The sequence below is a fragment of the Ammospiza caudacuta genome, chromosome 1, assembly GCF_027887145.1.
Source record: "Ammospiza caudacuta isolate bAmmCau1 chromosome 1, bAmmCau1.pri, whole genome shotgun sequence".
NCBI classification, from domain to species: domain Eukaryota; kingdom Metazoa; phylum Chordata; class Aves; order Passeriformes; family Passerellidae; genus Ammospiza; species Ammospiza caudacuta.
The window spans coordinates 7,172,118-7,197,330 of NC_080593.1; the positions used below are offsets into that span (position 1 = coordinate 7,172,118).

At 39.9% G+C, this 25,213-nt stretch overlaps 1 protein-coding gene across 1 annotated transcript in view; it reads right to left on the reverse strand.

Moving 5' to 3' along the window:
• KMT2C (lysine methyltransferase 2C) overlaps positions 1-25,213 on the reverse strand; it is a 187,815-nt gene that overhangs the window by 29,794 nt on the left and 132,808 nt on the right. Inside the window, exons 21-35 of the mRNA XM_058809368.1 lie at positions 24,630-24,842; positions 21,853-21,981; positions 20,530-20,649; positions 17,971-18,101; positions 16,233-16,419; positions 11,126-11,230; positions 10,725-10,772; positions 9,448-9,585; positions 9,233-9,265; positions 9,030-9,149; positions 6,847-6,985; positions 6,367-6,581; positions 6,174-6,247; positions 3,408-3,590; positions 912-2,780 (exon numbers count right to left, since the gene is read on the reverse strand). Coding sequence (XP_058665351.1) covers positions 912-2,780; positions 3,408-3,590; positions 6,174-6,247; positions 6,367-6,581; positions 6,847-6,985; positions 9,030-9,149; positions 9,233-9,265; positions 9,448-9,585; positions 10,725-10,772; positions 11,126-11,230; positions 16,233-16,419; positions 17,971-18,101; positions 20,530-20,649; positions 21,853-21,981; positions 24,630-24,842 — 3,704 coding nt within the window. The remainder of the gene's footprint in view (positions 1-911; positions 2,781-3,407; positions 3,591-6,173; positions 6,248-6,366; positions 6,582-6,846; positions 6,986-9,029; positions 9,150-9,232; positions 9,266-9,447; positions 9,586-10,724; positions 10,773-11,125; positions 11,231-16,232; positions 16,420-17,970; positions 18,102-20,529; positions 20,650-21,852; positions 21,982-24,629; positions 24,843-25,213) is intronic.

Genomic DNA, 25,213 nt, shown 5'->3' on the forward strand with positions numbered 1-25,213 from the left:
ACAACAATCACCTCAGAAATGAGGAGGAGGGTCAAATGGTGCAGGGTGCTGGCAACCCAACTTAACATCCAGACCTCTTGGTAAAGTGTATGGTGTGATCCCATTCTACCATTTAACATGGAAGCAACTCTCTTTCCATTTTTCTACTCCTGGGGCAGGCCCTTTCACCACGGGAAAAGTGCATTCTGAGAGACAAATGTGACTAGAGGCCACTGAAGAAAATTCAGCAGAAGGTTTTTACACCATAGCTGCAGAATTCTCTCTTAACTCTGTATGATAACCACTATGAAAAACCACTGGTTTTCCATTAAATTCACTTCCCATCCCTCCTTCCAAACAGAAGATTGAGCAGCTTTCCCCAAGCTGAATGCAATTCTATCTCTTAGCAAGAGCTGTTTGCCATTCATGGACAGAAACCTGGAGTGAATGTGCCTCAAGAAGAGCTGCAACCAAGGGAAGGATTCATCTCAACACACTGGCCAACTGCAAAGTCAGACATGGTCTGAGATCTGTGCTTGTACTCCCTTCTCCAGCCACTGAACAAGTCACAGACAATCAGTTCCACACCTCATTTGTTACAGAATAGAACAAACTGACCTTTTAAAATGTTTTTTTAACTCGGACTGTAGCTAAAGGCACTACTACAGACCAACCATCTATGTCTTCAGTGGCTTCAAACACAGCCTTTGCTTCTTTTTTTTGGATTTTGTCCAAACTCCTTAGAAATTACTGATGTTTCTGTATTCTGTATATTGTGGTTCTATCCAGAAGGACCAAAGGAACATATTAAGTAAACTAAGATAATACATATCTTACATATAGTTATGTTTAATGGCAAAAACCTTCAAGTATTAACAAGAACGGGGAAAATTCTTATACTTCCAGAATTTTAGTATCATCAGAATTCTCACCTGTCTTAACTTCTCAGTATCTGCTTGAGACATATTCATGGTGTTCTGTGTATCTGTTACTCCCGTGGTGGGTGCTGGGCCAGGAACTTGTGAAACTTTGGGAAATTGTTGTCCTTGAGAAGTCATGGGAGCATTTCCAGATGCACTGAAGGTGCCCTCAGATCCAGGCCGTGGCTGCTCAGCAGCATCATGGGCCAGCTGACCAGTTCCAAAAGATTCTGGCTGAGGTCTTGGAGTCATTGGTGACTGATCATATGGGTCATGTGCTGGAGTAGCTGCACCATGGCTAAAGGAATCTGTTATTGCAGGTCCTGCAGACCTGGGTGTTTGAGAACATGGGTCTGATGGCCTGACAAAAGTGCCCTGCAACCTGCTCTGTGGTGTCTGCAGGAAAGGATCTCTACCTGTTATTAGTCCTGGCCTTGTCACGGCAGGTCTGTTAAACCCCTCAGGAATCCCTGGCCTTGGGGTTGCTGGCTGCTGAGAGTAAGGATCACTGAGAACTGGCCGTGGTGTTCCAGGAGGTTGGGCATAGGGATCAGAATGTCTCTGCTGGTTTGCTGGGGACTGAGCAAACAGATCTGCTGGTTGAGCAGGCCTTGGTGTTGGTGGCTGCTGCATATATGGATCCACCGTGGTGGGACGAGGAGTTCCTGGGGGTTGGGCGTAAGGGTCAGCAACTGGCCGAGGAGTACCTGGAGGCTGGGAGTAAGGGTCCTGAGAGGCTGGCCTTGAGATGGGCCCAGCCTGAGGGAAAGAATCACCCTGCTGCCGCACCATGCGCGGCGGGTGGGCAAAAGGCTCCTTCATGGCAGGGTGGGGAGTGAGGGGAGGCTGGCTGTAGGGATCATTGGCCTGGGAATGGGAAAAGTTATCCACGGGCCTGGGTGTCAGAGGGGGCCTTTCGTAGGGATCGACAGCGACGCGCCGGGGCGTGCCTGGCATGGAGGAGTAAGGATCCTGCGGGGACTGAGGAGGGCGCAGAGGAGTTTTGAAAGGTCCAGGGCTCCCATCCACAGGAGCAGGAGTGGGAGTCAATGGAGGCCGTGCATAGGCATCAGCAGAGGTTACTCTCTGTCTCTGAAAGGTGTCAGTCCTAGGAGCCGGCTTCGTAAATGGATCGCTGCTTCCGGCACCTAAAGGAACCTTCCCTGACTGCTCCATAACTATGGGTGACCGGGGGACTCCCAGAGGTTTGGAGAACTGCTCTGATGGCAGGACAGGCCTGGGTGTGTCTGGGGGCTTTGCATAGGGATCACTGCTACCTGGAGATGAAGAACATGAGTCCCTGACTGGCGAGGGCCTGCTGCCCGATGGCTCCCGAGATATAGAGGGCTGTGCTGCACAGGAATCCAAGGGGGCAATGGGGTTCCTTCTGACAAAGCTCTGGTTGATGGGTGCTGGTCTGGGTGTTCCCACCATTTTAGCATAGGGATCCATCGGAGAAGGAGGCCTTGTGTTTGTGGAACCTGGAGAAAACATCTGTTGTGATGGTGTCTGAGGAGTCTGAGACTGAGCCAGCGATTCGTGCACTGGGATTCGGGTGGGAGTGGGAGGTGGGGCCTGTGGCTTTAGGAACACATCATCTGAGGGCGCCGACGTGGGCGTAGCAGGGAGCTGCTGCTTTGTGAACAGATCCTTATGGAATGTCTGCTGTGCAGGAGACATGCTGCCATTGCCAGTCTGCGGCGTTAAGGGGCTCTGGATCCCACTGCTGGGTGTGTCTGAGCCAGACTGGTTCAGGAGCTGCTGAGAACCAAACTGCTGCTGCTGCTGTTGCTGCTGCTGTTGCTGCTGCTCATTTTTCACCTGTTCAAGCTTCTGTGTGGCTTCTATTTTGGCCTGCTGCTTACTTTTTTGTCGCATTTGCTGTTTTAAAATTATGAGGAAATATGTTACACTTCTAAGTTAAGGGTATACAAAATCTTTCTAATGACTGATTCTATAATTAAAACCTCAGGACACATCCAGTATCAGTTACAAATAATTGCAAATTTTAAATGCAAAGGGAGCAGAGAGTCCAGCTATTTCTGAAGTTTAATTACCTTGACATGCATCTTGCTTGCCTGGGAATAAGCATTTCCCAGGATGCCTAAAGAGCATCACTGCTTTCCAACCTTATACTCTGGAGACAAAGGTAACTGACATGCAGCACTGGTGTGGGCTTAGAGAAACATCCAGCCCCATGTGAGGCAGCAGTCTGCAGGACAAAGTTACTGCAATACAGGGTATGTAATAAAGAACTACCGCAGCGACCACCCATGCAGAGAAAGAACAATCTGTTTCTATAATACACAGGATTTAAGAGTCAAAATTTAAAGAAAAGGTTTTTTACAAACAGTTTATCTCCTGGTAACATCTATTTTCTTCCCAAGCAGAATGGCTGACTGTATACTCTTCTACAAAGAAAGATTCAAATTGATTTTATTACAACAGATTCCTGCAATGCAATAAAAAACAGGGAGAAAATAACAAAACACCTTAAATGCTACACACCTGTCTGAATTTCCATTCCTGCTCATGTTCTGATTCCCTCTGTTTTAATGGATCTTTAAAGAGGTCGGAGTCGATGCGGGAGCTGGGATCAATGCTATCCTGTTGCTGCTGCCTTTTCATGGAGTCATTTGACATCTGTACTTTATTGATGCGCAAAGCAGCTCTATTATCTCTGGCTTTTTGCTGGAAAAAGAGAAAAGATACAGTTAGAATTATTTCCTTCTACTAAGTGGGCACACTGCATCTGTTTTTCCTACAAAATCTATCACCAAATTATTTGCACAGCCTGTTTTAATCACACACATCCTCGTGGAAATGACATTATGCACTTAGGAAAGAATTCCAAACAGAAAAATTTCACACCTCTATGGAAATTCTGTGTTTAACAGATATGGAGGGAACTAAGAGGTTACTAGCAATTAGTAAATTAGTAAACCTATTAGCAAAGCTTTTCTATACAGGAGGGTGTCTGTTGCAGGCACTGTGCTGTGCCAAGAAATCGTTAATAGCACCAGTTCACCTTTCAAATCACATATTGGTGTGGTCTTACAACATGATGGCTGAGCACAGCAGATGATGTTTGGATCAATAAAGGCCACTAATGTGGAGAACTTCAATGACAAGAAAAATACAGTCTAGTCCATTAAATGACCTCTAAAGATCTGAGTCTGTTAACAGTTAACAGTATAAACATAGGATATGGGGCTATGGATCAGGAAAAACTGTATGGAGACACAGCAATTCCTCTTCAATGAGGCATTTTACAGCTATAGTGACACTTTAAAGTATCTAATGGAAGTTTCAAAGAGCCTGTTTTACCACCAATCTAGGATGTGATTTCTTTTCTGAACCAAACCCTCACATTCTCTTTTTCACAAATTTATCTGCAGCTGTCAAGTAGGGGTTGCCTAGAGGAAAAGGCTTCAATACTTCCCCCCAACAATGAAATAGTGACATGGATGAGAGCACTGGTGTCACAGCAGCAGAAAAATCACTGTCATTTTTCCCTGTAAGTGATGGGATTGTGCATGCTAAGTAAAGTAAAAAGCAACAGTGAAAATTTACTAGTACTCCTCTGAATTTCATTTCAGCCTTCATTCAACCTCTCAGAGTCTAAGTCCCTCAGGAGAGGCACCACAGCAGCTTCTTGTGTGCACAATGTCAGGAATACCAGCAGAAGCAAAAGGACTGTTCTGAGAGGAATTAACCACATTTTGCTGTGGAAATACTGGTGTGCAGGAGCATGCCCTCAACTCCTGTACATAGGGGAAGTAATTTTTGATGCTGACTTTTGGATAGCCATCACAACAATATGACTGCATTTTTTAAGAACAATGAAAAATAAAGCAATCAGCAACAGAAATAATTGTGAAGTGGTAAATGCCACCCATGTAAGTGGGTATTATCTTATAAATACCACAAAGAAGGAACCACCAAGATTAACTACAGCATGGGCAAGGTGATATAGAGGTCCAAAGGTGCTGAAATTGCAACACTGAATAAAAAGCAGAATAATAATGATGCCTCAGTGATAAAAAGGAAAAATGAGAGAATTATGGAAAGGGTTTCAGAAAGATCAAGAACTCCACTTCTCACAATGAGTTTAGGATATGATTTATCCTCTTAAGCCAGAGATCACAGCAATTTTGAATTTGGACAGCAGAAGATGATGTAGTACTGCTAAACTTCGAGTCATCAACATGCAGAGGAATGAAGTTTGTTTACTGATGGGACTACATGAAAAAAGAGCAGGTAGGGGAAGGCTATGAGACTGAAAACTGCAAAATCCACAGAAACCTGCAAAGTGAGAATGACCATCCAGTTGCTGCTGTGAAGAAACAAAGACGAGAACCAGGAGAGAATGGAAGTTAAAGAAAAGTACATTTGCCAGCAGTTGTTGGGAAAGTCCAAAAGAATCAATAATACTTTGGATACACACAGGCCTCAACAGAGACTTCAACAAAGCTTAAGGGTCACCCCCTCTGAATGGCAGTTCTGCAGGGTAAAATCAATGACAATGTAACTCCAGATAGCTACTACAAATACCTGTGTGTTCACTTAACTCAGATGTGAAGAAGGTGAATGATTTTGGAGAGAAAAATTGAGTCCTTCAAGCTCCCCACAAAATGGTACCAGAAAAATGGATAGCAGAAGATATCAGGAGAGTCTCCATACAAAGCAATACAAGAGAGCAAGCAGAGAAAGGGAACAGTAAAGCAAGAACACAAGGAGTAGAAGTAAATGAGGAAAGCAGAGGTGTGAGCACTGACACCTCTGGAATTGCTAGTTCAATAGCTGAAAGGCTTCAGCAACTCTAACAGGGAAAAAAGGATAGCCCGGAGAGAGGGGATGATGAAAGGGAGAGGAATCTCATGATCAGTTGCTATTAGCCTTCTCAAGAAACTGGTGAGATTTATGTAGAAAGAGACAAAGCAAAGATGACTTGAGACAGAGCAAAGATGACTTGAGGCATGAATCAAAGGCAGCTGAGAGGCAGTGGGAACCACAAATGTTCTCATCTCAGCTGATGCCTTTACATTGCACAGTACTAATTGTGTTTATGCCATGACTGAAAAACAAAGAGTACAGGTAGAAGTATTCAGACTTAGGAGCTAAATTAAAAAGGTTTTCTTGCAGTAAGGGAACTATCACGAAACCTTGAACTTGAGTTATTAAAAACAGAACAAAACAACACTTATAACAAACCTTATAAATGAAATGTATGTTTGCTGGAAGCATGCAAATGCAGGTGGGAATTGTTCTTACCACATAGGGAGCCCTCTCCTGAGAGCTTGCTTTCCTCCACAGCTTAGCAATTTGCTTCACTCTTGTAGCCCAGTCTGCAACCAAAAAAATGTGTCAACACACAAGGCTATGATAAGTTTACCTGAGATACTTTAAAATCAAGGTGCACCAAAATTGCTGCGAAGTATTCAACTTGATTCAGTCAATCACTCACCTGGGAATTCTTCCTTCAGGTTGGGGAAGTTGATATTTGTATAGAGAACAGGTGCTACAGTTGCCATTTCACCCAAAGCTTCTTCTTTCTCCCACTTCAGGGTGCTTCTCTGAGCATTGGACATGGTATCACCTTCACCCTCCAGAGGTGGAGCAGCTGGTGCCCATGAGCTGTTGGGATCACTCACCATTGGATTGAAGGCTGGATTCTTATCCCTGACAGACCAGAAAAGGGGTTTGTTTTACAGATTGTATAAAAACAACAAAACAAACCAACCCTCAATTAGCAAAGTGCTCATTCTGTTTGGTATTTCAGCAGTGAACACACTGCAAGAATACACAAGGTTTTGTGGTGGCTGTCAAGAACTAGTAATATCACATTATTAGTAACCAACAACACCCTCCAGGTGTTTTTGTTACTTAGATTTTTTTTTTTTATGCTAAATACACCAAATACTTTTTATTCTCCATCTGGACTTACCTGGCATCAGTGTATGGCTGCTGTGTAATGGGAGAGAAGGTGCCCAGCCCTCCTCCAGCAGCCAGAGCCGTGTGAGGGAGATGAGGGTTGGGGCCAATCAGACCATTCATGAGGGGCACTCTTGGAAATGCATTCTCTCCTGGAAACAAGCAGATTAAGTCACTCATTTAAGTTTCCAAGGGTGACTGCTTCTAAGGCAGAGGTGGAACCTTCCACTGAGAAAACAATGTCTCCTCTAAAAACTAAATGCTTTAAAATTTACAGTGCTGACCTAACTTTTTTGGAAAAGATTTTACATCAGTTTAAAATCCTTCTCTGTAAGCTTAAAGGATCCTTTTCTACTCTATTACATCCCTGCACACTTTTTTTTTTCTTGTCGAAAACACAATTTTTTTTTTTCAAAAATGGATTCCCAAAACTTTTGCAGTAGCCCTGCCATGGTACTGCACTTTATATAGAGGTAATAAACTTAAAAGCTCATGTTCTTCATGTTTGTTAGACCCAGACAAAAGCAGCAAGCCATGGAGAAGGTAGTTTTCAGTCCCTGCAGGATGATCATTAGCCACCTGAATTAAATATCTCCTCTTCTGAGACTCCTGAGCATTGTACCAAAGTAAGCCTCATTATCTACTAACTCCCTAATTTGTAACCAATGAAACAGATAACTCTACTCAAATGAGCATTAACATTTTCTAATTAAATGTCCAGTCTAGCAGTAAGAAGGCAGAAAATGTTATTTATTTGATTACAATATTACAAATGTGGCACAGGCAGATTCATTCCAGCAGATGGTATTTGCAGATGTTATACACAGAATTAACTCTGGCCTTTGGATCCCATCACTTAAGCGAGATTATAACTGGTGCCCCAGTATTTCCTTAAAAGCACTGAAGTAGCTCAGGAATCAGATGTATCTGCAGGATGACACTGTATCATTCTCCCATTTTAGGAGACTGTTTCTGATCTAAAGGTTATGTAAGCTGTGCACCAACTACAGTTGTAACACAAAATTTAATAGAATGTTACTGTGCTGGTAACACTAACTAACTGTGAAGACCTGGCAAACAAACAGGACGGGCTCTGGTCTGCACTGTGTGCTTACATATCTTTATGAGAAAAGAGCAATAATTTTATCTGAAACTTGATGCAAGCTGCACCACTACTGAAGCATTTATCTGTGGATCATTCCACTGGAGCAGAACCAAAGTGTAAATCCAAAACTTGGTTATCATGGCAGTTCCCACAGGGAGGAGCTGAACAATCTTACAGAGCTCACATGCTGGAGCTATCCACAAGTACTCAAGTAACTGGGAAACAGGCAATGGTATCTACATTATTTTTTGCTTTAAATCAACTCATTATTTACTTAAAATACTCTCATTTCTAAAAGGTTTTGAAGTATTTAGTTTTTATGAAAACTGATCCAACTAGGAAACAAATCAGTTTTCTTCTTATGATTAATTCACTGGCCAAATCAATTTGCATAGTCCTTCCTTTAGTACCAGTATCCAAGAGTGGACACTCTTTACATCAGCACATGGAAAACCCACTAGAGGTGATGTGTGATGAGAAAAGGAGCACATTCAATTATATTCCCACATACTGCTTAAAAAAACAGCTCTACTGATAATAATAAAAAAATCAATCTGCCTTCCATACAAGAGCAAGATGCTTTATCTAACTCAAGGTAATTTTAGTAGGAATGAAGAAAAATAAAGTACAATTTCCAAGATAAATTTTAAATCTGTTTAGTCTCCTTTCTATTAGGACTAGCTAATACATGAAACTGCATTCTTACAGATATTAAAACTCAGTAAATCAGTGTTACATAGACTCTTGCCTTACCCTTGAGGAGGTGCTCAAAAGTAATTAGAGTGAAGTCAGAAGAGAACACATGCTTTATCACAGACTGATTTCCAAACCATCTAAGTGTCAGCTAAAGCAAAAGCACCAATATGTCAGAAAAATCTCAAATAACTGTCCTTTTCTATTAGCAACATTAACATGGATGTTCATCACATAGTCCCTTCAGAACAGGTTTAGAATAATATTTCACAAATTAACAATGGCAGATTCCCCAATTTTGCACAGTGTAAGATGAGTCCTAGTTCCCCATCAGCATTTAAAATGTGCACAACTCTCCTGGCCAGGCTGCTGCCCACAGAAGCACCAGAAGAACATACCTTGGCTGTGCAAAGACATGAGCTGTGGTGGGGGAGGAGGCTGAGGCAGAGGAGCTGGCTGTGGGGCTGCTGGACTCAACACAGCTGTGAACAAATCTTCAACATCCTTCCCTCCCAGCTCTGCAAAAAAACACTCTGCATGAGTTGCTGGCATTGCTTGTGAACTGTGTTCCACAAAAGACAAGGAGGATCAGAACACATACCTGGGATTTTGTACAGTTTGCCAAGAATAGCACCTGGACAAAGCAAAGGCAACACAAGGTAAGTAATCATCAAGGCAATGAAAGTAATTGTGCAACCAAGTCCAAATAGGTCTGTTACAATACAGGGATGTGTAATTTGGGGGAAAGAAAAAAGAAAAGATGATTTCTACATAAATTCTGAAGAAGACCAAGATTAAGGACCAAACAAAAATTACCATCTGTGACCATTTTGTCTAGCTCTGGGCTGAGGATTTCATCTAACTGCTCTTCACTCAGTGACCGTGAGCTCTGGGGGACACTCGGCTGGGGCAGGGAAGAAGGATCATCAGAGATGGGGCCAATATCCAATCCAGCTGGAGAAGAAAGAATATTAAATTAGACATGAATTGCAAATTTAATTAATATTGAATAAAGAGCATATTTCCTGTTTCCTTCCCCTAGAATTCAGCTGTCAATTAAACCAGACTTTCTAATATTTGAAAGGTAAGGCAAAACAAAACGCTGATTAGAAAAGGTAAAAAAAACCTTCCCACTCTTTACCTCCAGTTTATTGCATTGTTTGAGGAATGTCAATTGAATATAATGCAACTGGAAGAACAGGAAGTAAGACTACTGAGTTTAGGTTCAGCATGGTTTCAAATGTATAGGTTTCAGAATATAGTTCCACTTAAACTATTTTTCTCTTTTTGAAAAGAATCACATCAGTAGTAAACATGGTTCATCCTCATGTACCTTAAGGTTCACTTCAAATATTACACAAAATATTTACTGAAATGTTGTTGAGGTCTAGCCAGAATAAAACAAGTTACAGAAGTTTCTTTTTCAAAAACAAGTCCTAAATATTATGGGTTACATCAAAGTGATTTGCTGGCACTAAGAAAACAGAACTCACTACATAAATTTCCTAACATCCCTCAAGTCAATAAATCTCTCAAATGAGAAAAATTTGGGAAAAAAGAATTACGTCCTTTAGTATTTAAAAAATATTTCTGTAATAATTACCAAATAACCCCAAATTTAAAATAATGAAACATTCCATTCTACTTGTTGTCAACCTGTCTCTAACATAACGTGATGAACCATTATCCAGTGAAAACAAAAGGATACTGTTTTAATCATGCTTTTATATACTCACATTGATAAAAATGCTTTTCATTTACAAAATATACCATTATGATAAAAACTACACACTACTACGGGAAGTAATATTTACAGTGGCAGCAAGAAAATGCATGGGTTTGTATGATGAAACACAAAAAACTAAGGAAGGTTTTCAAAAGCTATAAGCAAAACTTGATGCAGGACTCTTAAAAGGCAGAGTGCAGAGTTCAGAGGTTGTGTTAGACTCAAACACCACAGAGTGGAAAATGAAACATGAATTAGTGACACAGTAAAGGAGAAGCAATTTCTACACATGCACTTCTTTCAGCTAAAACCACTAGGAAAAGAGGGCTACTGCTAACCATGGATCATCCATTGTTTAGATTCTTACCAAATGGGGAGGGTGAGTTCTCAACCTGGAAAGTGCATAAATCAAGACCTACAGGACCCAAACCAGATAAAATGGATGATTACAACACGAAAACAAAAAAAAAGTAAAGAAAAAGCTGCATGCTGAAAAAAGCTACGCAGGTATGAGAGACAACAGCAGCTACATTTTATCCTCTCTTAAGCAGCAAAGCAAAGAGCCAAGTAAAAACAAAATGTTGACAAGTTTGGGCATTTTTTTGGTAGAATAAACCAAAATCATTCCAAACCAAGGTATTCTTAAGATATGAAAATTGTATCTGAAATGACCTAGAGCAGAACCTAGAGATGCAGTACAACAAATACATCTATAATACAGAGGAAAAAATGGGAAACAATAGGGAGAGACCCCATGGACATACATACCTGAATGATCTCCAGACTTTACCAAATCATCAGAAAGTATTCCAAGAATATCATCATCAGTGTTTAAGACCTCAGAAAGATCAGCTAAAGGATCGTCGGTGCTGCCTGTAGAAGATGCAAAGAACAAAATCAACATTTCTGCATCTCTGGTGATGTTCTGGAGCTGCAGCCCCAAACACAGATGGGCTCTAAGGGTCTCCTATGGTGTCAAACTGCACAGGTCCCTGGGGTCAGACTGTGCTGAGCAGCAGCCTCTCCCTGCCAGGACTGAGCCACCTGCACGTGCTGACATTGTTTAGTCTTTTTAGAAGTGATCCTATCATGTGAAACAAAGACTAGATGATTCCAGGGGGGAAAAAAACCCCAAAATCTACTCTGACCTTGCAACCTCTGAGACACAAAGGCCTGTGAATGTTTAAGTCAACAAATGGGTTTTATATAGGACAGGTCACAGTAAATCTACAAGGAGTGGGTTTTTTTAAAGGTAATTAGTTACTTCTTTTACCACTACTCTCTTTCTTAATACAGAAGCAACTGGTTACTGCACCCTGATAGGGAAGTGAAATCTAGAGTAAGAAGCAAGAATAAATAAATAGAAATTGAAGATTATACTTTTAAAATCAGAAGAAAACCTGATGGAGTGGTAAAACCCAGAGACAGAAATGTCATGTTTGTTTGCCATCTAGGAAAAAACTGGCCTGGTCTAGCAATAAATTCTTTAATATTAAATAATAAATTCTGGATACCATTATCTTCTTGACCTCCAATTCACTAGAGAGAAATTACTCCAACTGCCCCATCTGGTTTTATTAACTAGTTGCTCTGGACTATTACAGATGTGCAACATTTGCAAAAAATGTCTGACAAACAAATAAAAGCTGAGGAAAATATTTTTCAGTAAAACTGCAGACTGTCATGACTACATGAGCAATCACTGCCAGAGCAATAAAACATGATGAGTTGGCAAATATAAATTTAACAGAAAAAAAAAAAAGGATTAATACAAATCATAAAATATATAATGTGGAAAACAAATATATGGCCAGGTTGAAGAGGGACCAGAAAGCCAAAGAACACACACATTTCAGACAAATACAGATGTATTTCCCATTGTTACAATCCAACTACCCCAGGAAAAAATATAGCTTAATTCAGAGCCTGGTGCCAAGGATTTACTTCTATCATGAGGTTACTTTCCATGCTGCTAAGTTTAACAATGAATTACAAATGCCTTCTGCTGATTTTCAGAGACAACCCTTTTCCCTTCTTCCACTACCAAGTCAAAACAAAAATTGTTTTTCCTCCCTTTACTACTTTCATTCTTCACTTTTACCCTTTGCAATGCAGACAAGATGAAACTACCCTAATTAAATTAGGTTTTATATTTGCCTCTTATCAAGATGGATTAGTAAGACAGTGCAGACCAGTCCATTTAAATGTACAAACAAAATTCAGCTCCTACTGATACCAGCAAAACTATCTACCAGTGCCTCAAAACCACACCACTTTGCAGGCATAGTTATTTGGGTACCTGATAAAAAATATTGTTAAATCTAAGTCTCTCAACAGAACCTAGTCGTTGGTGTTTGGTGGGTTCCTTTTTTTGGGTTTTTTAGTTTGTTTGGGTTTTTTGAGATAATTGTTTTCCTTCTGACAATTCAATTCAACTTCTAGTGTGAATATAAATATATTATGTAAGTAGCTGGGAGGAGCTCAGGTGAAAAGATCTAACATTTAAAGATTCCAAATTTACCACCTGTAGCTACAAATTGGCCATGAATAAATTCAGGCTTCAAATTTGAGGGTCTCTAACTGAAGGAAAATTAGAATTCCACAAGGAATGAAGGAAATTAGATTCCACAGTGGCCTTCAGATGAAATAAGCTGGAAAAAACATCCTGCTTTCAAAATGGAGTTTGTTAAGTCTATAAAAAGACTTGGGTGTTGGTGACAGTAGAGGGATAGAGTCTCTAATCCATGAAACTCACACAAGACATCTAATCTAAAGCATGCTTTTACTTTTTTTCTTCTATTTTTTCCTTGTTTTAATTCCATGTGTGTTAAATATTATCTTGGAAACAACGAAATCACTTGAGTCAGCTGCTTCAGATCACAATCAATAGCTGGTTGACATCTGCTGCCAAACAAACAGCTCAATAGTGCTCATTAATTTGACTCTTTTCAGAATGGAGATGAAAGCCAAGACAAAGCAAAAAGGAAAATAATTTGCTTGTAATGCTGGATCTCTAAGAGAGTACAGTTCTAATGCTATCTTGTGAGCCTGATCCCTCAAATGCAGCTATTTATTATTTATGAAGTTCTAAAATCATAAAGATGCCTCTCCCAAGGCTGCAGCCATCCCAAGATGTTTAATCACACAGTAACATTTTAGTCATAAAATGTCCCAGCAGCACCTGAATCAGTTACAAAGACTCAGACAACTCCTCTCCTCTTGTCTAGGAACAATTTCTCTAGCATTCTCTGGAGACCTCACTTGAACAGATGACTTTTTCAGTACTTCCAGAAAAAACACACTGAATTTAAGCTATTTCAAACTAAAGGAAAGGTCACAATACCAGAGCCTTCACAGCACATACCTCACCAAGTGGCTTCCTTTTCATCAGGGACACACAGGTCAGGAAACTCAAGAGAGAGGCAGACAGTCCTCAGAATGCAACAGATCTAAAGCAACACCTCCAACTTCCCCCATGAACCTGTGAGCAAACCTCTGCACTCTGTTCCAGCACTGGGAAGTGATTTAAGGGTTGGTGCCATGCAGAACAGAGTGCACAGAGTGCCACATGTTATAAAAACATAGGAAAAGTGAGTTTCTAACTGAAAATAAAACCAGCAACCTGTCAGACAAAATGCAGGGCTGAGAGCCTAAAGCTCACTTCAGTCACAGTTTCTAGAAATTAACAGTAAAAACAAAGGATTCCCAAATCCCTCTTCTGTCCAGCTCTGCCAATTCCCATCACCACTGCAATCCTGGCTAGTGAAAGGTCCAGCTACCCTTAACTAAGGTGTGAGAACAAATAAATGCCAGAACATGTCCCTGAAATGCACTGTCAGCTCAGGAGCAGCCTGAACATCACTGCTGGGCACCTGCTGGAAAGCAGAGCAGGGTCAGTGCTTTAGATGCTTAAGAGCCCTCTGGAAGATGAACAAACATATCCAACCCTTCATCCTGGGATTATACAAGTGGGGTTTCCAAGAGAAGAACATTTTCCTTGTGGAAAAGACCTATGCAATTAAGGAAGGACTCCCACAGGAGTCAGCAATCCTTGTGGGAAGTGGCAGTGTAGGAAAACACCACAGCTGGTGACAAGACAGTCCTGCAGCCCCCCAGTGCAGGGAACAAACAGCTCATGCTGTCCCTGCTCCACAGCCAGGTCTGTGTGGAAATGATGAAAACACCACAGCCCTGGGACACTGTTCTCATCTGCAGCTCCAGCCAGAAGGGAGCTCAGCAATTAGCCAGTGAACCTCTCACACAGGGGGATGCTGTTGTGGAAATCACTGTGTCCCAGAAAGTCACAGGCAGAGAGTTCCCAACTGCACTGGAACTGATCAATACTGGCAGGGGGCTTCACCCACTGGTGCCCCACCTACATCAACAGCTCCAGCTGGACACAATTCTGGCTCGAAATCTGCACAGTTGCAAGAGAACTGACAAAGACAATTGAGTTGAGAATGTTCCTATGGCCAGAAAGCCTTTGAGTGTCTCACATGTCAAATGGCAAGGACAGTAGGTTATCCACTAAAGCCATTGCTGGTGATTTATTTATTAATAGCCACCTTTTTATTATTTATTTTTGAATAAAAAGAAGATGAAACTACAAAGTTTGACAACTCTGCTTTTTTATGAAAACTTTCAGACTTTGGAAAAACAGACCATTAAATTAACATCAACTTCATGAATTTTTAAACCCCTGTACTACCCTAAGACATGAACACATTAGTGACTTCAAGCTTGCAGCTGGATAGGCCAGGAAAGACCTCTGAAGTTGAATTTCTCTGGCTTCAAAAGAAAGCCAGGGTGGAAAAAAGTCATAGTGAACTTATCTTCTTGTAGTGCTGAAACTAAGGAAATACAGACCATGCAACACTTCATCTCCAGTAGCTTCACCTTAAGGGAAGTTACATTTTTACATTCTCCATTACTCACAACTTCAACCATAGAAGAATCAATGTTTAATTATAATGCAGCCTTTTGCTTTTCATTTAGCAGATTTTCACTGAGTAACAACCACAAATAGGTGACCTCTCTTCAAATGACTCTCTGGACAGTGGGAACTGTGATAGTGTGTGCTAACAGCTATAGATGGTAAAACACTGGGGATCAGCTGAAACACAAGCCATAAATTAATTAATACACAAAAGAAATAGTAACAGTTTCTTAAAATAAAGACATCTCCAGCTAACAGCATATACTTACCACAAGACAGAGAAAAAATAGTTTGAAGCAGACAGTAAGGTTTTAATTGCTCTTTTGTGTGAGGCTGCTCTTTCAGCAGCACTTTACAACCCTCTGGCTATTTGCAAAACTCTCAGCAGAACCTTCAGTAAAGTTCTGCAATTGCAGAGGCAAAAGATTGCCTAGGGGCTACAAACTGTACTTGGAAAGGGCACTCATGTTCAGAAAGGACATGGTGAAACAAAAATTCCAAGGAGACTGGCAACCTAAAATAATCTAAAACAGTAAAGACAGATGATATTATTCATCTAACTAGTATTCACTAAACTACTAAAAATATCTTTTAATGAGAGTATCTATGTTTTCTTCTATGAGGAACTGTATGCTTTTTCCTACACAGAGCCAATTTTCATGGATTTTATAGCCATGGATATTACAGTCAAGATGTTGCAGATTTGCTTTAAGTGCCAATTGTTGTGTCATCCACTGCTCTTTCTCAAACAGCTGGAGCCCTTGAGAAGAAAATCACTAAATATCAGTGTTAGTTAACCTCAGAAGGACAGTTCATATATAGAATGCTGAGAAATACAGCAGAAAACCATGTGAGGAAAGAAGAAAATAGAGTGGACAAGCCCCAGTCATCACAATAAAATCAAACTACTGAGTTATCACTAAGTTCAGGTTTGTATACCTTGAGGTCCCAGTTTTGCCTGAGCTGGAGTGGAGGTGGAGCTAAGAAGGGGGTCAGATGAAGGATCCAGGAAATTGGTGGCCAAGTTTGTTTTACATGAAAGTGGAAGTGACTCTTCAGGTAAATTCTCCAGGCTCATCTTGTTCTGTCTACTGGTATCCAGTAAGTCTTTCCCAAAAAAAGCTTCCTGCAAAGAAGACAAAATGATTTAATGTAGGAAGAACACTGTATTGACTGAAAAATTTGAGTAAATGACAAAGTTAAAATTAAAAGCCAAGGATTAGTAAGAATATAAAAGCACAGTCTCAGTCTCACAAACATTCCAGTATGGCAATATCTATTGCAGGCTATGAGGAGTGGCTACAGTGGCTACAACTTACCTGAGGAAGCTACATTACCAAAGTTTCAGGATTAAATTAATGCCTTAAGCTTACACAGAAAGACACACAGTGTTATTATCTATCACAATTTGTTTATTATTTAAAATATTTCTCCTTCCACAAACAGGAGAGCTGAAGAAGGGGTACATTACTGGGCAACTTGATGTAGAACCTTGGTTCTATTTTGAGAATCACCATACACTGCATTTCACAAAATCATCCTCATGTCTAACTGCAATAACAAAACACTTGAAGATGTTTAACTTACATTATAAAAGTGGCTTTTAAAATACTATGTAACAGCTATCACTCACCTAAGCCTGAATACTCAGTAATTTGCCAACCTGTATTCATTATATAACATGTTGGGACATGTTCCAATGTTGTCTTTAAAATCTTGATTTAGGATACAGTTCTCAAAATAAATCTAAATTTAGATTTTTTTCAGCAGCAATTACTGTAATACTAATGAAGAATCTAAGAAATATTCTATGTTTTACAGGAGTAAAACAAGCATTAAAAATATATATCCTTATGAGTCCAAAGGAAATGTTGTTAAAGTATTTATTTTCCAAGTCACTTCCTCACTTATGAAATACTATTTTTAAAGAGAAAATGTTCTGCCTCTCTGTAAAGCTTTTGCTTTCAATCCCAATACAGTTCATACTATGACATCTGGTGAACATCTACAAAACAATGAAAGTTGAAACTTTGGCAAGTTCCCTTCACCATGAATAAAATGGCTGAGAAGAAGAACAAGCCAAATAAGTTTTTTATATATATATATATATATATATATATATATATATACCAGCCAGTTTGTAATATCCTGGTTATTATCCCCAACTGCTGCTGCCTCTTACATGCCAGGGACATCATGACATCAAAAGGAGGGAAGAGCAGACATTATTGTGGTAGGGAGATGCAGGACATATAAATCCATAGAACTGTAGGAAATAAGTTTCCTTTATCAAATCATGTTCTATAATCCTCAAAAAGCAAAATGAGAAGCTGAGGAAGTGGCCTCATCAGGCTAAGACATTCTACAGGGCTGAATGTGGAAATACCATGTGGCAGTTCAGAGAGCAAAAGAATAATTTTTCCACCCTATCTCATCTGAGAACAAGGAGAGATCCAAATACATTGAGAAGGATTCCCCAGAATCTTGGGAGATTTAACATAATATACAGTTTCCTGTACAAGCTCATGAACGTTCTTTACAGTAAACCCATTTCATTTAAATCATAATTTTGGAATCAGAAAAGAAACCATTATTGGTTTAAATGAACTATGAAACAAACATGAAGAGTAGGCTTTTAAACAGATTTACAACACAAGGAGCAGACCACCAGCTTTACCTGCAGGTAGGCAGGAAAGGTTTCTTCGAGTTTATTTTTCTTTTTCCTGTAACGCTTTTTGATTTTCTCAGTGCTTTCAGAAGCTGGGGTAGACTCCTCAACTGGAGTGTCTGGCAGCTGCTCTGTCCAACCTACAAAGGAACACCCGGGCACAAGTAAATAAAGCACTCAGTATTTGGCTCTGCAGGTACAGTGGCAGCACATCTGGCCACCTCTGGGTGTGTGGGTTACCGCACATCCCTCCAGATGCATTCCAAAGTGGCTTTTCTCCAGCTGTGAACTGCCCTGACCACCCAGGCTCTGGCAGCAGGAAATGCCAGATGTGACACCAGCCACAACACTGCTGTACCTCCCAGGGACACAGAGACCTTCAACTTCCGCAGGCAAGCTAAGAATTTGCCAATTTGACAGAAATTATAGGTGCTGTTCAACCAGGTATTTAAAACGACAATTCCACTCAAGAAGTATCTCCAGTGTCATCAATGCTGAGTTACACATTAACCACCTTTCATTTCATACACTATTTTTTCCTCAAATTAGAAGTAAAAAACTTATTTTTTTAAATCTGAGAAAGAACTATCATATCAATAATGAACACCCTAGAAAAAGAAATCTATAAAGAAGCCCTTCAAGAAAAATTACACATTTATTCAGCTGTCATATTTCAAAGTGGCACTGCTTTTTCTAATAAACACAAAAGCACACAGTGCTCATCAATCATTCAGTACTTTATTACAACAGAGCAAGAAAAACACTGCAGGTAATGCAGAACTTTTCAAGTTCTGCTACTTCTGTCTTGCCAAAGCAAATTACATGAAGTTAAGGACTCTGGCAAGTTATTTAAGAAACTGAATTATCATGATAATAAAATCAGCTCTGCTTTGTAGTGCAGTGATCTCCTGCAGGATATCCAGAGGACCATGAGTAGAATGAGGTTCACCAGCACTGACCTCTGCACTGAGAGGGAGGCTTTACAGAGAAAAGGAGTGGATGTGACAAGGGTGCAAAAAATCCTGGTAAAGCTGATGAGAACTGGCCACTGAGGAGCAGGCTCTTGGCAAGCTGATTTGTATTTTTCTCAACTAGCAATTGTGCCTGAGCACAAAAAGAAACTCCAACTTTCAACTGAAGAATACTTGTTTAAGAATAGTCCTTTTTAACGACATGCATTGTTAGTGTTACCCAGAATGGGGAATTAGCTTTTTAGCCAATTTAAAAAAAGAAAGTTTTACTTAAAGGAGCAGACCCCTATGCAAATGAAAAGATCTAATACAACATTTTCAGCACAACCTGAAATAAGGCAGTATGCTACACTGAAACATTATTTACAAAGCAGAAACACAGCTGTAACACTAATATTGACGAGAAAGCAGACACTATATCAAGATTGGGAACTTAATCAGAATATCTAGCTGCACTGATAAACGAAATGTTTATTGGCTTTATGAAGTAGTTTTACAAATACAAGCACAGACAATGCTTGAATGTTAGATTTTAATGACACTGCCTTGATGCTGTAGCAAAGATCCAGTCCCCACCATGTTGTACAATCTACAGCAAGAAACTGATCTGGCTCTATAAAGGGTAAAAAAACCAATATCTAAACAGAAAGGAGAGAGTGACAGGAGAAATCTCAGGCCAGGGTCTTTAACTGGGGTGGTATCAGCCATCCTTCAGAAGCAGCTGCCTCCTTCTACTGACTTACCAGGGAATAGGCTCTGAACTAAACATATTCCACATCTCTCCTGAATGATACCTCAACACCCTCTAGATTAGTGTGAGCAGCTTCAGATGGATGGAATAATTTAGTCTAATCACACACAGCAAGAAAGAGAAAAAGGCCCATGAATAAAATCTGACTTCTTTTTAGGTGCCTAATCTACTGAGAACTGCAGTGTCAGAGGTATGGAAATGGCTCTGCCATGGGAAAAGGCACCCAACAAAGTCAAGGATTCTTCAGCCCTGGAAAAGGCAACACTGATGGGGAAATATGATATACATCTAGAAAATATTTCTAGAATGAATGACTTTTAAAAAATAATCTTTCATAACATTAAACATGAAGACAGCTTATGAAACTCTCAGATATCAGATATCTCATATCTGGCTTAAAATAAAAAGGAATTATTTCTTCATACAGCAATAACATATGACTAAACTCTCTAATAAAGGATTTCCCAGAGCATGAACAGATTTATAAAAATTGATTAGACACACTCATGGAACATGAAACACTGCTGAGTATTAAAACTGATGGTCCAGAAGACACCTCTGGACCAGGGCTACATCTGGAGAAAGAGGATTGCTCTAAATCTAACACAGTAATAATAGTAATAATAATAATAATTCTCACTATTTATCTCCTACAACAGCCTGCAATTCATTGTTTCAGTTTCTTTGTACATAATGGGCTCTGTTGAAATTCTGCTATGCAGGAATGGGTATTTTCAGTTGAATTCATAAAGCCATAATGACAAACATACATGAGCTGTTCATGAGCTGTATTGCTTTACTGCATTAAGCATGAACAAACACTTAACACCAAATTCCTGCACTTACCTTCATCTCTGCCAGGCAACTGTTCAGAAACAGATCCAGAAGAATCTTTCCTGGAGAGAGATCTTTTTGTCTTCCCCTGCCCCGTACGACTCCTCTGACGTACCATAAATCCACCAATACCTGAACAAGGAAGTAAAAATTCAATGTATGGAATAAAAACTGTGTTTCATAGTACAAATGAGAGCCAAGATTACTCTGCAGGTCAAGGAGACTGCTGCATCTAGATGTCTAAGAATGAATCTGAGATACTCGATGAGTTTTCATTTTGAATTTTATGAGATATTTCTGAATTTTTATGTCCCAGTGGGTACACATGTAATGAAAAATGATCAGAATTTCAGGACTATAGATCATCCACAAGAAGTTCAAATCACCAAACCTGGCAACTTTCAGGTGTTGGTTTTCCCCTCCCTTGGGGCAAACTGATGAGTTGCTGGAATTAGCTGTCAATCTACCAAATGAAACCTATTAAAGAACCTCAATGGACCACAAAAAATCCTCTGCAAATAGCTCTAGAGGGCTACCACTCCAAATGATGCTACCAGAGAAGGACATATCCCAAATAAAAAGATAATTAATCAACATCATAGAGCCCTGGAACTCCTGAATCCTTCACTAGAGACTGACTGCAGAGTTCCTGATCTTTGCAGTTGGTGTGTATGGATCTAAATGTATCAGATACAGATCTGTTTCATTTTTCAGAGGAATTGTTGGCTGCAGAAAACTAATGGACAACTAATAGATGTATTCTGTGTGGATACAGCTCAACTGTTTGTGCACCCAAGACATACAGGTAATTAATTCAGTCAGGATAATTAAGAGTCAACTGCACAAAGAAATTAAAATAAATGAATTCATCCAGTAACTGAATTCATTAAAATTCACCTGTCAGAAGTAATCTGCGTATACCTGGTAAACCACTCTTTTAAAGTATTTCAGAAAGCATCTAAAATAACTGCAAGAAGTTGTCTGAAGTTCAGATATTTCCATATATATACACACATAAAAACTCTCCTTCAACAATTATAGAAATACAGCACAATTTCCTATAAGTTAAGAATCAATAAGGTGTAGATCTGAACTACTACAAGTAATTGAAAAGCACACTAAGAACAAGTGCACTGCTGACCAGCAACCTTTGGAAATGTGTTTTGACAAAAAAGGAAACTTTACACAGAATAGGGGAAAAAATCTACAGTCATCAATAAGCAATAGAATACTTCAGAATTGCATGGTGTTTTCTTTTTTTTTTTTTTTTATTTTGTAATTCTACAGAAAAAAATGAGCAATGGACACACAATGATCTAAGTTACTTTATCCTACCAGGTCTGTATGGTTTTCGCTTCCTTTTTTTAATCCCATCAGCTCCTTCAGCCACTTTGGTATCATCATCCACAGCTTCCCTTTCTGGGCTGGAATCTGATTTTCCATCACAATCCATAAGGTCACCTTCTGCAGAAGAGAGGCAATGGTAACTTTAACTGGAAAAGCCAAACAAAATTATTTTTTCCAAAATTTCCACATCTGACTGTTTTATGAGAAACTGGCTGAGAATGACAGATTTTTCAAAAGGGTGACAGATAATCATAAGCCCTGGACATTTTTGGGAAACTCATCCTAACTATACACACATTTCCTATGAGATGATGTTTAGACAAAATCAGTAAATAAATGCTGTAATTAATATATGTAAATCAGAGAAAGTTTTTGGTACCTCCTTTGGAAGCTTGTGCTAAGTGTCTGAGCAATCTCTAGCTGTTCCATCAAGGACCCAGTTTTACAAAGATAAATTTCCTTTTCTTCACTGTCCTCCTCAGTTTTCTTTGACAGGGCTTTTTTTTTTTTTTTTTTAATTGAGAATACACTCAAAAACTGCAGCCTGCACTTGGAAAGCAAAATGTAATGACTTCTAGTGTAGTGGGCTCATGACTTGAAGCTGTGACTGACTGAAAGCAGACTGATCCACGAAGAGGAATTTGATTTATATAATACAAAATTCAGCCCAAAGGAATTACTCAGCCTTGAAGATGAAGACTATAATTCAAAGTTAGAGTTTATATTCTGTGGGAAAGCAGGGGAGAAACAGATGTAAAGTATGTTGACATTAAAAAGCCTTTGGTGTTGAAGGGAGAGGGAACGAATTCTTCTTGATATCCCCAAAAAGACCTTGCATCTTCATTTTATCATAAACCTTCTGAAATGTTAAATATGCTCTCACCCCTGAAAAGATACTGGAATTCTCATGTTCTGCTTTGGATACAGGTGTACAATTCTAGATGGAGTAAAACCCCATGCAGTTGTAAGAGGGAGAAATACTGTTCTAACAGAGCTGGACTCTTCCACACCACTTTTGCTGTAGCAGAACTGCAACCCTCACTCTTGCACAGGCCAGGCCATGGCCCAGACTCTCCCACTGATAAACACCTCACTGAGTTCCACCAACAAAGCGAGTGGATGGCAAAGCCACCAAGCTGAAGCTCCCAAAGCAAGCTCAGCTTTCAAGTGGACTATAAAATGTAGAAGATTCAGTGAAATCTGAACCTGATGCAAGCCTACAGACAAGAGGGTAACAAAATTCCATGAGCTCACTTTTCTCAGATAAAGCCTCTTTTTTCCATCTGAACATCAAGACCCAAAGTGAGGGTCTTCTCCTTTTTCCCTGGTATTACTACACTGTGTTACTCCAATCAAAGCCATGGCACAGCTTTATTCATGCTGATGCTCATACAAAAATTCCACGTTTGGAGATAGACACTGATCCCCTCTCCAGAGTAGAGCCCTACACACCCAGAGCTTCAAGAAAATCCAACCTATCTCCATGTACTCACTGTGCTGTCCCCAACACACACGAATGTGCTTTATCTCTCAAAAAGGCAAAAAGAGGTGATCAGAACTGAAATTGAAGTTGTGGATGCTCTGGCTCCCCCTTTCATATCCTGCTATCACATCTATATATCCTGTTATCTACTTGGTAAAGACCTACCACTTATAGAAGCCAACAAGCAGATAAGTCAGAAAAAATCATGTAGAAAACAGGCACACATTTTTAAAAGAAAAGATTATTAACCACTGAAGGAGAACAAGGGAAGTGACTAGCTGCCTCCAAATTCAAAAGCATTTTTTGCTGTCAAAAACCCAGCTGATGGAGAATATGAAAATATGAGATGAAATTTCAGAATCCATGTAATGCTAGGATGATGTACCAAACCCTGTGAATACTGCAAGACATGAAAGAAAAACAAACTGTTTAAAAGGTTATAAAGAAATAAAAGGAAGCTATTTTTAGTAAAGAATAGTTCTAGTCAACAACAGAGGGTAAGAATGTGCTCATCAAACAACAGGAACAACACTTCTATCAACAAGCTAACACTGAAACTTCACTGATGGCTGAAGTACCCAGCTTCTTATGACATTTAACCTGATTAACAAGGCAGTGTTGCAGTAACAGAATTGTGGGGAGGTGGGGTGCCTGTGTGCCTCAGTTCCTCTCCAGAGACACCTACACGACCAAGGCAATGACCTTCTCACTTGCCACTGGAAGGAGCCTTGTCCCAGGCCATGGATTAACCCCTACTGTGCCATCACCCTCCTCAGCACACACAGGCAGATCACAGCAAGTGTTAGCCCAGATCACTGACTCCTACCTTACTTCTTTCAGAAAAGAGAAATACTCTCAGCAAAGAACTACTGCACTTTCCCACTTGATTTTAATACCAGCCTCTCAGTGACACAGATGTTGCTTTGCTGAGCCAACATTTTCAAACAGTTTGCAGTGAATTTGAGTACACCTGTACTCTGTGAGTGTGCAATGTTTTCCACAGGCAACCCAAAGATTAGACAAAAAATCATCTCCTATTTCCAGTGCTGGCAGCCCTAGAAAGGTGAGTTTCCTATAGGATGGATGACCCATAAACAGAACAACAAGGAAAATTCCTGAAATGGACAACAATGAGCTGTGACTACTGTTCAAGAAATTTCCATAAAACATTCTGTACAGAACACAGGAGTATCAGTGTAATAAAAACTCCCAGGGATATTTGCAATACACACGGGTACTGCAACACTCCAAGCTACAAGACATGCCAAAAGTAGACTGCTACCTCTACTGTCATCCATCTCCCCATCTCTTGAGTGCTCTGACTGGGCATCTGGGGGTGTCTGAAGCACAGCCACACTGTTCTGATTTATAATCTTCAGTTTAAGCTTTGGTTTCGTCCGTTTTCTTCTCGGTACTGTAACAGTGAGGCTCTGTAACTGAGACATGCCGGATTCTGTCAAGCAGACTCCATCCTGGGTGTATGTCTTCGGTGGGTCTATAAAAGTTGAATGAATCATAACAGCAATATAAAACTCTTTTAATTTACAAGTCTTTGATTTTTTTAGGAATAGCACTTACAAGAGTTAATAATCCACAAGTATGGAGCTGACCCGTGAGGGAAGAAATTGGAATAAATAAACCAGAGATATCAGACACTGTCTTACACATTACAATTACAGCTTTATGATTTAGAGTCTGTGGTCAAATCCAGCAATAATCCATTACATTGCTATGAAACAACTTATATCAAGGACTCATTAGAAAGAACAATTTGATTATGGAAGTTGGTGCGTTGCAGGGTATTTCTGTATTACTGGCACCCACAGAAAACTGTGAAAGTCATACTTTGGGTCCCTGTTGATTGTC